The sequence below is a fragment of the Pelobates fuscus genome, chromosome 12 (assembly GCF_036172605.1).
Source record: "Pelobates fuscus isolate aPelFus1 chromosome 12, aPelFus1.pri, whole genome shotgun sequence".
NCBI lineage: Eukaryota > Metazoa > Chordata > Amphibia > Anura > Pelobatidae > Pelobates > Pelobates fuscus.
Genome location: NC_086328.1, coordinates 34,651,355 through 34,669,079, shown reverse-complemented (window position 1 = coordinate 34,669,079; position 17,725 = coordinate 34,651,355). Strand labels below are relative to the sequence as shown.

The 17,725-nt window shown below is 42.6% G+C and overlaps 1 protein-coding gene and 1 long non-coding RNA gene across 2 annotated transcripts in view; one reads left to right on the top strand and one right to left on the bottom strand.

The window, feature by feature from the left end:
• Positions 1–5,291, bottom strand: part of SLC12A3 (solute carrier family 12 member 3) — a 68,178-nt gene extending 62,887 nt beyond the window's left edge. The window contains exon 1 of the mRNA XM_063437909.1: positions 4,985–5,291. Coding sequence (XP_063293979.1) covers positions 4,985–5,281 — 297 coding nt within the window. The 5' untranslated portion in view covers positions 5,282–5,291. The remainder of the gene's footprint in view (positions 1–4,984) is intronic.
• The window catches only part of LOC134578777 (uncharacterized), a 495,152-nt gene that overhangs the window by 463,672 nt on the left and 13,755 nt on the right, over positions 1–17,725 (top strand). The gene's annotated exons all lie outside the window — the stretch shown is intronic.

Here is a 17,725-nt window from a genome sequence, read left to right as displayed (position 1 = left end):
GAAAGGGGGTGGCCACGTCCAAAAAAAAGGCCTGACAGGCAACGTTGTTGGCTCCAGCTATCAGGACCATGCGAGGAGTGTAAGTGAAGCGCTCCCTGCATGGCCTGCACGAGCGTGTCTAATGATACGTCAAGACAAATGGAGGTTAGGAGCTTACTATAATAAAAATAAACAGGCTGCAGCAACCCAAGTAACTTACTACAAAAAAATATAGAAAGAAAACAAAAAGCGGGATAACCGCGCCTATTATAAATCGTAAATAAAGATAGCTTAGCAACCCTTTGGAGTTATAACACTGGTCTTTAAATGCTTCCCTATGGGGAAGCATTGGATTGGCTGAGATCATCAAGATAGAGAAGAAAAAATGTTAGTAAAACTATTATTTCATTGCCCACACAGGAGGGGGCAGTAACCTAAACAGTTAGTAAGCCAGTATAGCCTTAGGTTTGTATTCCAAACACTATAGTGTTCCTTTAGGATTTCAAGTCCAGGCCCTAAATGTACTCGCCTCTGCAAGCCTTAAGGATCCACGGCATTTCACCAAGAGTGAATTTCCACCCACCAGGGTTATTTTCACTCGCCAATGACAAGTGGAATTTTTTAGCCCTGATTAGATACGTAATCATGTAGGTTGGAAAGAGATTTAAAGGACCACTATAGGCACTCAGACCACTTCAGATCAATGAAGTGGTCTGGGTACCAGGTCCATCTAGGATTAACCCTGCCTGCTGTAAACATAGCAGTTTCAGAGAAACTGCTATGTTTACATTAGGATTAATCCAGCCTCTAGTGGCTGTCTCTCTGACAGCAGCTAGAGGCGCTTCTGCGATTCCCACTGTGATTTTCACAGTGAGAAGACGCCAGCGTCCATAGGAAAGCATTGAGAAATGCTTTCCTATGGACTGATTGAATGCGCGCGCGGCTCTTGCCATGCATGCGCCTTCAGCAGATGACGTAGAAAGAGGGAGGAGAGTCCCCAGTGCCGAGGGAGCCCGGCGCTGGAGAAAGGTAAGAATTTAACCCGAAGTGGGACCCTGAGGGTGGGGGGGACCCCCAAACGAGTTTGTTTTCCTGAAAGGGGGGGACCCAAACGAGTTTGTTTTCCTGAAACAAAATTTAATATAAATTATATATTCATATGTAATTTCATTCTAACTATTTTGTTATTATATATTTATATAAATATATATATATGTAACAAAATACACTTAGAATGACATTCTATATATATCTATCTATATATAAAATGCAAATAACCGCAAAAAATAAATACATATATATATATATAGATAGATAAATACATATAATTAAATAAAAGATTACATTAGTATACACATGGAATTTAAATACCTATAAATGCATATATATTAAAATTCTACATGTATATTTAAGTCATCTTTTAACATAATTAGGTGATTTGACTAATTAAAGTTTGATTGACATGCCTGACAACACAGGGAGGAAGTGCAGAGAATTTAATTCCCAAGCACTATATTTGACCCTGTAACTCTTCAAGACAACATAAAACCTGTACATGGGGGGTACTGTTTTACTCGGGAGACTTCACTGAACTCAAATATCAGTGTTTCAAACTGGTAAATTGTATTACAACGATGATATTTTAAGTAAAAGTGAAGTTTTTTGCATTTATTACAAACAAACTGCACTTTTATGGACTATATTATTGTTGTAATATGTTTTACTTTTTTAAAACACTAATATTTGTGTTTAGTGAAGTCTCACGAAAATACCATGTACAGGTTTTATGGTTTTTTGGAAAGTTAGAGAGTCACATATAAGGCTTGCATTTCATTTTTTTGACATTGAAATTTGCCAGATTGGTTATGTTGCCTTTGAGAGCGTATGGTAGCCCAGGAATGAGAATTACCCCCATTCAAAAGTTTGTGACTAAGTGGCTACTAAAAAAGACTAAACATACCCCACTTTCAATACCTTGGCTTGTCTACTTTTTCAAATGCTATGCCATTATGGCAGTGGCGTACACATGACCTATGGGGCCCCGGTGCGAAAATTGATCCGTGGGCCCCCCCCGCACGCTTACTCTGCGCAGGCCGGGGCCGCAACACATGGCGGCGGGCACCTGGTCGCAGGGGTTGCGACCCCTGCGACCGCGGTATGTACACCAGTGCATGCAGATGCACACACTTAACCCCTTAAGGACCAAACTTCTGTAATAAAAGGGAATCATGACATGTCACACATGTCATGGATCCTTAAGGGGTTAAAGGACCACTACAGACACCCAGATCACATCAGCTCAATGAAGTGGTCTGGGTGTCAGGTCCCTCTAGTTTTAACCCTGCAGCTAAAAGCATAGCAGTTTCAGAGAAACTGCTATGTTTCACTGAGGGTTAATCCAGCCTCTAGCGGCTGTCTCACTGACAGCCGCCAGAGGAGCTTCCGCGATTCTAAGACACAACGTCCATAGGAAAGCATTGAGTAATGCTTTCCTATGGGCGGTTTGAATGCGCGCACGGCTCTTGCCGTGCATGCGCATTCGGAGCTGAGCGGCGGAGGGATCCCCAGCGCCAAGGGAGTCCGGCGCTGGAGAACGGTAAGTGCTGAAGACACACACACACACACTCTCACGAACAGACGCATACACACTAGCTAACAGACACACACATTTACTGACAGAGACACACTCAGCGACAGACATACATACACACTTACTTACAAAACATACACTCACTGACAAACACACACTCACTAACAGACATCAAACAGACTCACTAACACAAACAGTAACAGACACACACAGTAACACACTCACTGACACTCACTAGCAGACACACTCACTGACACTAACACACACACACACTAACACTCACAGTAACACTAACACACACACTAACACACACAGTAACACTCACAGTAACACTCACAGTAACACTCACAGTAACACTAACACACACTAACACTCACAGTAACACTAACACACACACTAACACTCACAGTAACACTCACAGTAACACTAACACACACACACACACTAACACTCAGAGTAACACTAACACACACACACACTAACACTCACAGTAACACACACACACTAACACATTTTTTATTTTTTATTTAATCCCCCCAGCCTCCTTACCTTTTGGAGTGCTGAGGGGATTCCCTGGGGTCCAGTGGTGCTGCTGGGCTCCTGGGGGGCCGGTCACCCGGCGGGCAGTCAGGCTGGCGGGCGCACTCTCCCCTGAGTGCTTCCTCTTCAGCTCCCTCGCGCGCCGCGTACTGATACCGCGCCAGAAGATGACGTCATCTTCCGGCTCTGGTATCAGTGCGGTGCGCGAGGGAGCTGAAGAGGAAGCACTCAGTGGAAAGTGCTCCCTCGCACGCCCGCCAGCCTGACTGCCCGCCGGGTGTAAGCAGGGCCAACCTCGGGGGGCCCGGAGGTGGCCAGCTCCTGGGCCCCCCAGGAGAAGAGGCTGGCCCAGAGCATACATACCGGGTCACAGGGGCGGCCGGGCCCCCTGGTGGGCCGGGCCCGGTCGCAGCCGCGACCCCTGCGACCCTGGTATGTACGCCACTGCATTATGGGGGTAATTCTCATTCCTGGGCTACCACACCGTCTCAAAGCTAACATTACTTATCTGGCAAATTTCAATTTGAAAATGGAACGTTCTATATTTGACCCTGTAACTTTCCGGTCCTCTCTCCGGCCTCCCTCCCTCTCCTGCCGGCGGCCGCATCTCAGTGTCTCTGGGCCGGTGAGGGAGATCTTTGATCACCCCAACGGCCCATGGAGGCACACAGCATGGCCGGCGCTCGGATAGCGCTGGCCCTGCAGGGGCTGGCAGGGGAGATCCTGTGATCTTCCCTGCTGGCCTCGGCCCCACGGCCATCGCGGCCCACCGGGCCTGTTCACAGCTAAAATGTCAGACGGAAATACAAATGAAAACAAAATATCTTATTTTCTCACATTTTTTAAAATTTTATTCATAATAAATTATGTTCCATGTATGAATAGTTAATTATAAATTAAAGCCCTGTTTCTCCTGAACAAAATGATATAGAATAAGTGTGGGTGCATATAATATGGAAGAGATGAATTACGGTTGAACAGACATATAGCGCAAATTCCAGTTCTTGTTTATGTTTTGTTTTGATCAGAACGTGCACTATTGACTCCGCCCTGAAGGGGTTAAAAGATATCTTCAAACTTTAAGACAACCTCTTTAGACAGAGAATTCCACATCTTTATTGTTCTTACTATAAAAAAAAAAAATCTTTTCTCTGCTGTAAGCAAAAGTTATTTTCTTCCAGTCTCACCTGGTTCCCTCTTTCCGGTTGTATATTTCTGCTAATGAACAGATTAGCACCTAATGGTTTGTTCTGACCATGTATATATTTGTATAGCGCTATCATAACCCCTCTGGGATGCCTCTTCCCCCCCCCCCCCCTAAAAAAAAATAAAATATTTTTCTTTTTTTAAAATACAAAATACAAAACAGTTTTTCCCCAGTGTTTCTTCATGACTACGGTTTTCCATTTCCCTTATTAATTTTGTAGTTTGCCTGTGAATTATTTCTAGTTCAAAAATATATATTCAAGGTGGGCTCTTAGCATTGATTAATAAATAAGCAACATATGAGAACCGGATACATTTGTTGTATGGATAAAATCACATGTATTCCATATGAAAGCAATTTGAAAACCTAATGTTATTGCAATGGACTGTGCATGGTTTACAACAATGACAAATTGGATGCCCATACTGTATTCCACAAAGTGAATTATACAGAATCCCGTATAGTAGATCTTGCCGAAATGTACTTCATTACGGTTTATCGTGCATTCATATACACATCCACTGCAGCATTCCAGCATCTTGATGTGAACCTACATTTCTACATACACATCTAGAATTTCATGTCCAATGTATGCATGCAGTTCTTCATTAAACAGACCTATGGAAGGTTCCTGCCATCAGATAGCATGGGTTTTACTGGTTACTAACCTTTAGAATAGAGTGAAGATCTTCAAGCGTGGGTCTGACTTTCTTGATTTTCCCAGGAAATTCAGTGTTGGCATAATGGTCATAATTTGGCACAGCATCCACCGTATTGTACCCAAATGTCCTCATGTATAAGGTGCTTCCCTGGGTGAGATTATTAAGATGAATGGTGTCATTGCCATTTTCTGGGGGTCCATAAGGAGATTTGACAGTCTCTTCTGTGCTGATCAGTGAACGTATAGTAAACCTGCCGCTGGTTGGAACATTGTCATAAGGACTCTCGTTCAGACTTTCAGCCATGTCATTCCAAGACTTTGCTTCATGTAACTAATTCCATCTAACTCAGAATGGGGGTTTTATATGGCGGAGAACCAGCAAGAACCAAACCTGCAAACGCTAACCAAAAACTAAGCAGATTTATCAAAACGATCTTGGGAGAACATAGCCTTGAGGCAAGAAAAGTACGATTATAGAGTAGAAAATTACCACACACTCTGATCAGCAAACTGATAACCACAACTACAAGGAAGCAGGAGCAGAAACTGGGTTCAGTCATCAAACCCAATTCCTTCAAATAAATTACCTTACATTCAAAATGTTTTCCTCGTTTGCTTATTTCCTATTTGTGTATCATTACTAGTAATATAGTTAACAAATAAATAAAATAAAAACATCTGATGGGTTTGTGTAAGAAGCAGTATTAAATTATTTAGAATATGCAAAGAGAGTTTTCTTTTCTTCATATTTCCAGGGGGTTAAAAACCCTCAAATACAAAATAGCTCAGCGATTAAAAAAACAAAAGAAAAACAAAAACAAGGTGCAGGTATTCAGTATAAACACAAATGGAGTTTCTTTTTGTAGGAAAAAAGGAAAACCACAACATTTTTATTAAATGTTAATTATTACAAACTGCATGAGGATGTCCAGTGTCGATTAAGGGACCCGGAGTCCAGTAAATTCCCGGAAGCGACTATAGTGGCTGTCTGGTAGACAGTCACTGGAAGCAGTCTTAATCTTGCAATGTAATTATTGCAATTTCTCAAAAACTGCAATGTTTTACATTGCAGAACTAAGGGGGACAGGGACACTGCACCCAGACCACTTTAATGAGATAAAGTAGTATGGGTGCCTATAGTGTCCCTTTAAGTACAGCAAATATGGTAGCTTTGCATAGAGCATAGCATATGACAGATTAGGTGTAAATAGTAAATGCATGAAACATCATAATACAAACTAGATTAGCAGTCTGCATATTGGTAACATATGACTTTGTATACACCAGTGATCTGCGCAGAGCCCAGAACAAACCAATCAGTTAAACAAAAGTGCTAAATACCCCAACATTCCTCCATCACTAGGTGTCACACACTGTGGCAGGGGGTACAGAAATTAAGGCTTTGCTACGGGCAAAAGAAGTTAGCCCAGGACAGGCATCGACTATTTGAATGCAGGCATGGACTTTTAGTTAGCACTGTTTAACCCCTTAAGGACCAAACTTCTGGAATAAAAGGGAATCATGACATGTCACACATGTCATGTGTCCTTAAGGGGTTAACATACTTTATTTAAACAAATATGCCGGTCAGACCATGTGACTCCCCTTCAGCTTCCAGATTAGGTTAGCTACACTGATTGGCATAGATACAACAGCCCATAATCTGCCAGGGGCACTTGTTTTTTAGGCTCTCTACAAATACACGAGCATACTATCACAAATTCAAAGTAACATTTGCTTAAGGAAGAACGGTCACATCCAAAGAAGCGGCCATTGCTTGCTCCTTCGCCCCAGGTCACAGCCCATAGAACACAGCCAGGTTTTACAAAGTGTTTTAGTAGCCAAGATCATAACCCATGTCATCACATCAAAGATAAAGATAATTTCACAGAATGTGAAGCGTTAAACTTTGCTCAGTCATTGATTTAAAAACAACTTGAGAGTTCTGGCAAACACCTAAAATTTGCTAAAAAAAACCAACACATTTTACCACATTTATCTGGTAATGTATTAGCTCGTAGCTATGTGGCCATCTTATTAAAGAAGAATTGTCCTCTTGTAGTTGAAATATGTACTTCTGACCCAGACAGTAAAGGTTTTACTGAAGGGATTATTGGCCTCCAAGCACTTTACATTTGCGAACACATATGATCCTTATTGTACTGAAAAGGGCTTTTTCGGACCTGCTTACAGGTCCATGAAAACAGCACAAGTGAACTTATACTAGGTGGTGAGATGCTGTCCCAATTCCAAATATTGGAGTACCAAACCAGACCTTCTTACAGAGCTGTAGTTGGGGCAATCACAAACCTACAGAAGAGGAGTTAGCAAGACTTTAACGAGACCAGTGAAAACAACGCAAATTCAATATCGGAACATGGACTTGAAAAAACTTTTCTAACACTTAAAGGAACGCTCCAATCACCATAAGCATTACGGCACTTTGTAGAAGTTATGGTGCCAGATGTGTCCTAATGCTCCTGTGGAAGTATACCCTCAAGAAGATGGGTTACTACAGCCTAGGTTGTCCCTTCCCAGTGTGTCAAGCTCCAGAGTGATTATGCACAAGGTACTGTGGTCTTACCGAAGCACAAGCCGAGACTTAGTGAAGGGTAAAGAAGAACTGGTTCATTAGGTCAAAGCACACAAATTTATACACAGACCGCCAGCATGGGGTCTCCATTCAGAGTAGAACAACCCAGCCCAGTCGCCTCTGTGTTTGGAATATTATTGACTCAGCTTTCGGATAAACAAATTATCTTTTGAACACAGAAAGAGCAAAACATAAAATACCCCAAAACACAAGTAATATTAGCCAGCACCCCAACATGCCACATATCCCCTGAAAGGTCTCTCTGGGAGCACCCAATCTGTACAAAAAATGCAAACATCAGATATGGCTAGCCACAATTCTATGGAAGTACAAAGTTCAGCAAGACACGGCTAGTCTCCGATTCAGCGGCTTTCCAGAGTGCTAGGTAGCATTTCCTGGTCTCCCTTAAGCACTGTGCTTTTTGTGAGTACATGGAGCTCCCCCAAGTCCTTGACGTCATTCAATGCCTCTCCACCTCCTCTGTTAACTCTCCAAAGAGCACCCTGGTTGGTTGTCCTGGGACCGAAAGCACTCTGGTTAAAATTTTAGCAGATCGCGGTTACTCTCCTATCCACTTTGGAGTTACAGGGTGATTTAGAGTCACTCCCGGCCAGGCGCACCATGTCTCAGCGTCTTCTCTGGTGAAAGGTAGGCGGTTCTGGACAGGCAGGAAGGTACACTGGACTGCGAAACATGGGCTAGAGAGTTAGTCTTTTAAGTGGACCAGAGGGTTCGTCACATCTCCCCTATTATAAGGAGTCTAACCTTTTCCACCCGGCACCACTCCCTGCCTTCACTATTTCTATGGAGAGTCCCTGCCCCCATCCAGTCTCCTTGTCGATTTCAGCTAATCACTATATGAAAGCATTGGATTGGCTAAAAATCAAATTCTGATGACGGATCAAGGAGAAAGATTGGGGGCTGGGCCAGCGCCGGCAGACCTGCGTGGTGCTGGAAATGGGGCGAGTTTTAACCCCTTCTGAGGGGAGTAAGGGGGGGTGACAAACCACATAAATGATTGTTTTAAAATGAAAGGGTCAGGAATACAGGCTTGTGTTCCTAACCCGATAGTGTTCACTTAAGTTCATGTATGCACGCCCCTGCGACCGGGGTGCCCGCCATCCAATTGGTGCAGCCCTGGCCTGCGCAATACAACCACCGAGGCCACGCATTCAGGGGACTATCGGATGGCCCATGCTGTTACGGCCACCTGATACAATGTATTTCCAGGGAATCGGGCTTCCTGTGACAAGGTCCGAGCGCTTTGAAGAAGTGACAGCCCCGGTCACTTCCTCCCAGCTTACACAGAGCACCGCAAGGGAAGAAGAGGAGAGGAGGGAGTCAGAGCGGGACCTTTGACTTCCATCATCCTGAGCCAGCCACTAGACCCCAGGGAAGTCACCCTCCTGCACCTAAAAGCTAGGAAACAGGAGGGTGACAAACATTTTGCACGTGTGCATGTTTGTGTGTCTGTATGTATGCATCTGACTGTTTGTCATTAAGTGTCTGTGTATCGGCGTATCCGCATGTGTGTCAGATTTTGTATCTGTAGTAGGTGTAATTCTGTGTATCTTAAAGTATCATTCTATGTGTATATGTCTGTATCTGTGTTAGTTTGTGTGTCTGTGCATCAGCATGTGTGTCTGTGTATGTATCTGTTGGTGTTAAATGGTGTGTATCTGCATGTATGTCCGTGTGTTTGTTTATCTGCATGTGTAACTGTCACCAAACCACACACACTGTCACCGCCCCTTCATCCTGCCACACTCACAATAACTCCCCCAATCCTGTCACTCACCCATGCCATACTCACCTTCCATCGCTCTGCCATATTCACCCCCCTTCCCCCAATCCTGTCACTCATTCTCCATCACTATGTCACTCCCCCCATCACATAAACCCTTCCAATTCTGTCATACTCATTCCCCCTAACCATGCCACACTCACCCTCTGGGGTGTGAATTAGGGATCGACCGATTATCGGTCTGGCTGATATTTTGTATTTTCAGCAATATCGGTACCGGCCAATAAAGATAAAGTTATTTCCAATAATGCAGACCAGGGCTGCCATAAGGGTCCTGGGAGCCCAGCACACTTACTTACCTTCCCAGCAGCTCCCTTCAGCTCCCTTCAGCTCCCGTCTAACTCTCGCGAGTCCAGCGGCCGTCAGAGCGTTGCCACAGGTTACCGCCCCCCCCCCCATTTTACACACATTACATACCTACACAAACACACACTGCATCCACTACACAAACACACACACTGCATTCATTATACACACACACACACACACTACACAAACACACACTCTGCATTCATTACACACACACACACACTACACAAACACACACTCTGCATTCATTATATACACACACACACACACACACACACACACACTACACAAACACGCTGCATTCACTATATACACACATTACACGTACACACTGCATTCTTTACACACACACACACACACACACACACATTCTTGAAAACATAAAACATTCTGACTGGCATGTATATGTTGTGCATTTACCCTAATAAAAAAAAAAAAAGATTTGCAAATAAATAAATAAATAAATAAATAATAAAACATGTTTAGTTAACAGTAGATTTGTGTAGAAATAGTTTATCTTTCCAAAATGGTAAAGGTATAGAACATCGGTAAGTTATCGGCTATCAGCCTGAAACTTCACAGATCAGATCGGCTCTAAAAAAATCTATATCGGTCGATCCCTAGTGTGAATGAGACACATGGAGGGAATAAGGGGGGGTAAATGTGACACAGAGGGGCTGGGTGCGGTGGAAGAGCAATGTTCAGACCGGTCCCGTGGTTTCTACTTTCATCAAACAAAGATGGAGATAACAATAATACAAAGTCAACCTACTAAAGAAAAAATACACACAAATAATCTAGCTATACTTCAACCCAAAAAGAAACGCCAGAAATTTAGAAGATTATAACATTAGCCATTTACTAGAAATGACCAACTTAGTCTGGTATTTATTAAATGGAACAGTAGGGGATTACCAAAGAGACTGTAAGTGAGTTAATTATCACGGTTTACAGCATGGCTTAATGGGTGCACTTTGTTGTTGAATTATTGCTCAAAGATTGATTATTTACCATCCAAGGGAACACGTGATATATTAACCATTTAAAATTTCCATTCTTAGCATCAGCAGTTTAGTCACAACTTTATTAATTGAGTACTCCAAGAACCATAACCACTATAGCCCACTGCAATAGTTATGGTTCCCTGTAGGCCTCCCAGTGTATGCACTCAATCCATTTAAGAACCTCTTCCCCAGATGGAAGTTCCTGCAAGGCATTTTAATTAGCTCCCCATGATCATTGGCTGAGACCATCATCTGAGCGCTCTGGAGTCGGGTGAATATACAAAGGAATTTTTTTAACCCTTTCAATGCATGTGGGGCATGAGGAAAAGAGGAGGGAGAGGGAAATATAGCGTAAGAAATACAACTTTATATTCCTTATGTAGTGGGGTGCTAGTCTAGCAGGGACCTTTCTCCGCTGGTTTTCTCCAAGATGACTCAGGAACAAGGGAGATGCTTCACAGGAACAGCTAAATACAGCAAGGCAAGACAAGATTCTCCCAACACCTCCCCAGTAACTGGACGACACTCAGTTTAGGGGGAATAACTGCATGTTTAATGCTGGCACACTGCCTTTTATGTGATTTTCCCCACAAGGTTACCGCCCAGGTGGACCTTCCGTCACGTTTAAAGGTCCCTGTATATATATATATCGTTTCTACTTAAAATGCTGAACATGGAACGATATTGGCACTTGAGTGATAAGTGCTAGTAATATGCAAGGCACAGAACATGCAGCCCGGAACTGCACCCCGGAACGGTTACATGCAACCCAGAACTGCATATTTTATGTCTGTCGTCAGTATACACAGAGCACCAGTGACAGGCATAATCAGCTTCTCCCTTGCAGGCTCGATCTCCCTTTATTCATCAGTCCTCCCTGCATTTATTTTATTTTATTTCTTATTTCCCTCCCCTCAGCGCCCAGAGTGCACGTGCGCTCTGAGCCCACTACATGGTCTAATTACAGGCTTCTCTTTGACGTGACGTTGGATGAAGGCGGGAGATCAGTGCTGGGAGCTTAGCTTAGCTCAGCGCTGGATCACAGGTAAGTTTTAACATTTATTTTGGCATTTCAGTGGAGGTGGAACCTAAGAGTAATGCCAATGGGGCATTGTGGCTTACAAAAACAAAAGGAGAGAGATCAGCGCTGGAATCGGGTAACTGTTACAATTGTTTTTAGTACCTTGCGGACTGAGGTGGGACGCGCGTGGGGACTGCTGGAGAGTGGTAAAGAGGAGCAGATGAATATGGCCCTTCCCCGCTTGCTCATCTCCCCCACTTCCTCCTCCTCGCTCCTCCCCCTCCCCCCCCACATCGTTTCTCCCTCCCCGGCACGCGACCAATACTCCCTTTTTCTTCTTCTCTCTCTCTGAGATGGCGCATAGAAATACCTTCCGAGGGATTTTAGGCCCTAGGACAGTTTTGGTGACCTATCACAAAGTTTAAACACCTAAACAAAACCTACTTAGGAGACGTAAGCATCGTAGCTGGGTCTAGCAAAGTGTCCGGTAACCTACCAAGGACACGGAAATAAGGTCCGCCAGAGCTAAAAGACCTTTTCTGTACTAAATTTCCTCTCAGTCTTTCATCTGTATTTAAAAAAAATACAAATACAAATACTGTTTTATACGCACACGAAAAACAAAGTGGATGTGTAAAACGTTGAGGTGAATAAAAGATTTACGGTCAGTATGCATAATTCGACCGAGGCGCGCCGTGTGGTGTCATGTGTGCCTGCATTTTTTGTTGTAATATGTGCACAGTGACGTCCTGGAACGTTTATCGCTTTGTTATGTCCTTGTTTAACGAAAAAAAAAAAAGAAGAGTTACAGTAAACCTTTTAACTACTTACACTAGGAGGGATCCAAGGCATTCCTGGCATTGCATGGTGCTTGAAGTGTTAATTTAACCCCTTAAGGACACATGACATGTGTGACATGTCATGATTCCCTTTTATTCCAGAAGTTTGGTCCTTAAGGGGTTAAAGACTAGGTCATATAAAAACCTGTGTTTTTTTTTTAAATCTGATACACAACAGAACCCTCAGATCCCCTTGACCCTCTAAAACCTACACACCCACAGCAACTTTCTGATATTTAAGCATTTATTCTTAAGACTTCAATTGTGTAGTAGCAAATGCAAGCAAAAAAATATAGGACATTTCAGAGCCCTCTCCAATCAAATCATTTAAAATCTCAAATCCTCAATATTGTCCAAAATACCCTCCAAACCAAATTCAATGGACCCGAAAGCCCCAGATAACTCAATAGTGAATTCTCTAATGATTGTTTAACTATTCATCAAATAATCCCACCAAACTAGATTATAAAACCTCTCAGCATGGTTAAATAAGCATCTAGGGCCGAGTCGGATTACACATTGTTGCAAATTCAATGTGGCCGCTATATTTCAACCCAAAAAGGAACGCCAGCAGAAATTTAGAAAAATGTAACATTAGCAATTAGCGATGCACCGAGCTAATTAAAAACAAAAATACACAGATTTATATTCTATCCATAAGGCGGTCTACATGGCTGCATGTCCACCAGGGATGCCTGTTTTAAGCACTCCCATTTTTGGACACCAGTGGGAGAGTGGCAAAGGGGGCAGGCCGATGCGCTCATGTTAATGGCAGGGAAGCCTAGCGTGAATGTACACCAGACTGCCTGTTCATCGTGTAGGCCTGCCCATTGAGGGCAAAATCTGCAGGAAGCACAGTTTTAGAGTTCCATGCAAGGTCCTGGTGGCCTAACCATAGTGCAAGTGTGTCTTGTGATGCGTTCATGCTATGAATGTTTTGGACAGTTCCTTGGTGTCCTTCTTTTGGGGAAAAAATTGGGACTGTCCTGCTGAAATTAGGACAGTTGGGAAGCATGTATTTATAATATGCCTTTTTGGAGCTCAGATTGGCTGGCAAGGTGATACAAGTACGAGGAGCCTTGGTCAGTGTCCTCTGTAGTCCAGTCAGCCCCCTATGTTTAATAGCAGAGCTGCAGGAACAGTCATAGAGGATGTAAAACTCAGTGCTGTTCCAGCTTCTCCAGTGTCTGTGTGTGAGGCTGGACAGGAAGTGGGAGGGATCACTTCCCATCTACCCACTGACAGCCTCTCAAACAGGAAGTACCTTCCAGGAGGAGCAGGGAAAGCATTCAGTGATGCACACTGTGTAACCATTCCTGTAGCTATACTGCATTGGTATGTGGGGATATTTATGGGATAATAGTAAACAGTTGAGAATTGCAATCATTCTTTTTTATCCCACAGTGGACTTATTTACTTTATTACTATTTTAGTGGATTTTATCAAGTTTGTTGTTTTTATTTCATTTTACATTGCTGTATATCCACTTTTTACTCTATCAATAAAAGGACTTAGTCCCCAATTCCATATTGGTGTGGACATTCCTTTTTGAGATTTGCGGAGCACCACCTGCACTTTGGAAGGGAGTGGGATTCCTTCTAACTATCCCACAGGCGTCTGGACTGAGCCATTTCCAATTGGCTCCCTCCTTTTACTCCATCTACCTCAATACCATCATATTTACCCTGAACCGAACCATTCCACCCATTGTATGTATATGAACAGTTGAGAATTGCCCACTATTTCAATTCTCAGATCCCAAAGATCGTTATCGTGTAACTGAATTGTATTCCATTTAAATAAAATCACAATTTGCTATAAAAATAGATACAATTTATTGTGAAATTTAAATAATAATAATAAGTAACATGCGTGACAATAATCAATTAATATTTAGTATAACATGGTATGCAATACAATGGCAATGTGAAAACATCTTCCAATGGCTAACAGCCTTAATTGTCAAGACAAGATTTATGACGGTAGTTCACAGAGACAAAGAAAAGGTTTCACACAGCTTGCAGCGTAAAGCCATAAAACTAGCTAACAGTTAGAATAACCCTTTCAATGCTGGCTAGACCTCCTAGGTAATTAAGATCTATTCTCATGTGATTTTAAATAAAATAACATAACATTTAAACCAGCTCATTAGTCATTTCCTGGAACCATCCAATAAGAGCAATATACCATGTTCTATAAGCAAAATTTTAACTTGCCTAAATAGATATTTTATCTTATTTTAGAGCAAATCAATACACCTGGATAAATATCTAACATGTGATATGTCACATAAATACATACTTATTCTAATTCCATCTGCAGCATGGAATGGTTATAAATATATACTTCTTAGTTAACTAAGATTTCTAAATATCGAAATCTGATCGTGATTTATCCAGTCATATATCATGCTATTAGAATTGTTTTTTTTATTAAATTAGATTAATTAAATGAAGCCAGTATATTTACCAATTAAAGAGATGTTCTCATCAGATGTTCTTGGGTAGCTAAGTGTCCAGGAATGTTTCTTTCTCGCGCTCTGCTTTTCTTTCTTAGCTTGCTTTCGCCTGCCTTGCCCCCGACTGCTCACTCTCTTGCTTTCTCTGCATACCTTTCTCTTCCCTTTGTCTAAACTTTTTAAAGGAAAATTCACTAGGTGATAGACCAATAGAAACACTGGAGGTGTGGTTACCTTCCAGATAACAATTTAAGTATTTGGTCTATAGAGGGCAGTCTCGTCCCACTAAACATACCTATCACTAAACATACCTATCCAGGAAAGAGTTAACTTTTCCTGGTGGCTATTTTGACGTCATTTAGCTTATCTTTATGGATAATATAATTTGAGTTTACTCGTCAGTTCAAAGGGTTTTCTTTGGGCTTTCTTCAGACTATGTGTCTCCAAATTCTGTTATAATTTCTAATATGACAGTTCTTAAACTTAGTCTCACCTTTCTCTTACAATGGGAATCTTGTGAAATTTAAAAGTAAAATTAATTACCAAGTCTTATCTGGTCACTGGGGTCTGGCTTTCTTGTGTGAAGCTAACATTAAGAAGAGTATTCCATCCCACTTCTCTGTTAGACTCTTTGTATCACTGGGTTTGTTTATATAATACATTCCTTAGCTTCTGGCAAAGTGGTTAGTTTTACAGAAGGGATTGAAATCTTGTGTCTTTTGTTAGCTGAAAATAACAAAATGGAGTCTGCTCTGTTCAGAATGATTCAGGCAATATACACTTTAATTTCTATCATAGCACAAAATGTCTGCCGATATAAATACCCTGACAGGTATCAACTATAAGATGGCATGGCTCCAAACTCCGGCGCCTTGAGAATTAGGATGTTAGTGGGAGGGAGATGAAGGCAGTAAAGATGTGATGCATCGCTAGCTCTGTCCCAAAAGGGGCAGACCAACACAGAAAAGGGGTGGGTCTGCCCAAGTTAATGGGAGATCAGGCTGGTGTGAATACATGCCAAGCTGCCTGTCTGTTATGCAGGGCATCCCACTGAGGGCTGATCCTTGAGGTTGTGTTTTATGATGCACTGAATGTTGGGGACAGGACCAATAAATCAGGACTATGCTGCGAAATCGGGGCGGTTGGGAGGGTGATTGGACTACAGAAGACATAGGACAGAGAATACTTTGCAAATAACCCTACAAACTCCACATGCCTTAAACACCCTATTCCGTATCCTTAATTGTAACTCCAAAACCGGAAAAAATCCTTTCCTTATTCCCATTTTTTTTTAGGCATTATTGAGTTTGACCCCCTCCATTGATTCAACTCCATCCCAGGACCTTACCCATAGGTGTTCAAGGTCGTGGGTGAAACTATCCATATCTTGTTCATCCTGCTGTTAGATAGGCTTTTTAATAGACTAGTGTCTTGTCCTAGTGGGTGATCACCACTAGGCGACCCCCAGCAAATTAATCTGTGATGCTAATTTGCTATTTTTTCTGTATTCTTTCAGTTGTGTTTGGTCTGGAATGGCTGAGGATGCAAAATTCAGGTGTGGCTGTGCGCAGCTTTGGCCAACACGCTGCCTAAGGCACTGGCTGCACTCCACTCTGACTCGCCTCCTCGGGCACCTTCTCAGATTCAACCCATTATCCCAGGATGTGGAGGCTCAACTTCCGTGGGCTCTCACGGCTCTGCTGAAGAGGATACCTCCAGCAAATGCCCATGGAAGGGGCATAGCGTCTCTGCAGACAAGGATCCCATGAAATTGTCAAGGTTCAGTCACGTACAGGTCTCACACAAGTCCTTGGTGCACCACGATGAGGAAGGGAACCCTACCTTTGACATGGTGGACGAATATTATGCTGACAGTCCAGAGGCGGAGTCAGAGGATGAGGGCTCCTTCTGGTCAACTAACCTCTAGTTACATCCTGGAGATGGTGGTGGAGGACCGTTGCAGTGACCGTTCGGCTCCTTTGGCCAGACCGATTGATGATCGAGTGGAGAGTATAAATTTGGTGGGACATCCGCTATTCAATCCCATGGTTCTACAACGCCCTCGGTCCTCTGAGTGTACCACACCTGGGCACATTGCGGAGTTCCTACAATACCAGCTCTGGCACCCGTTGGATAAGGATGTCTGCAATAAGCTGCGAGCAGAATGCCCTAGACCAAGGGTTCCCAATTAATTTTTCCAGTGGAACCCTTTGACATAGTGTACCAACATAGTGGAACCCCTGAAAATAATTTTGCGCCATAGCACGAACCTTTTAATTAACAGAGCATAATGTTTTATATATTTGGCAAATTTCTATGGGCAGTATACAGATTGTAGCACTTAGGAGCAGGTGTGCTTCTGTGTGTAGAGTTGGTGTTTGTATATTACATAGTTACATAGCTGAAAAGAGACTTGCGTCCATCAAGTTAAGCCTTCCTCACATTTGTTTTTTGCTGTTGATCCAAAAGAAGGCAAAAAAAAAAAAGTTTGAAGCACTCCAAACAAGCAAGAAAAAAAAATTCCTTCTTGACCCCAGAATGGCAGTCAGATTTATCCTTGGATCAAGCAGCTATTACCCTACATTGAAAGATTATATCCTTGAATATTCTGTTTTTGCAAGTATGCATCTAGTGGCTGTTTGAACATCTGTATGGACTCTGATAAAACCACTTCTTCAGGCAGAGAATTCCACATCCTTATTGTTCTTACAGAAAAAAAC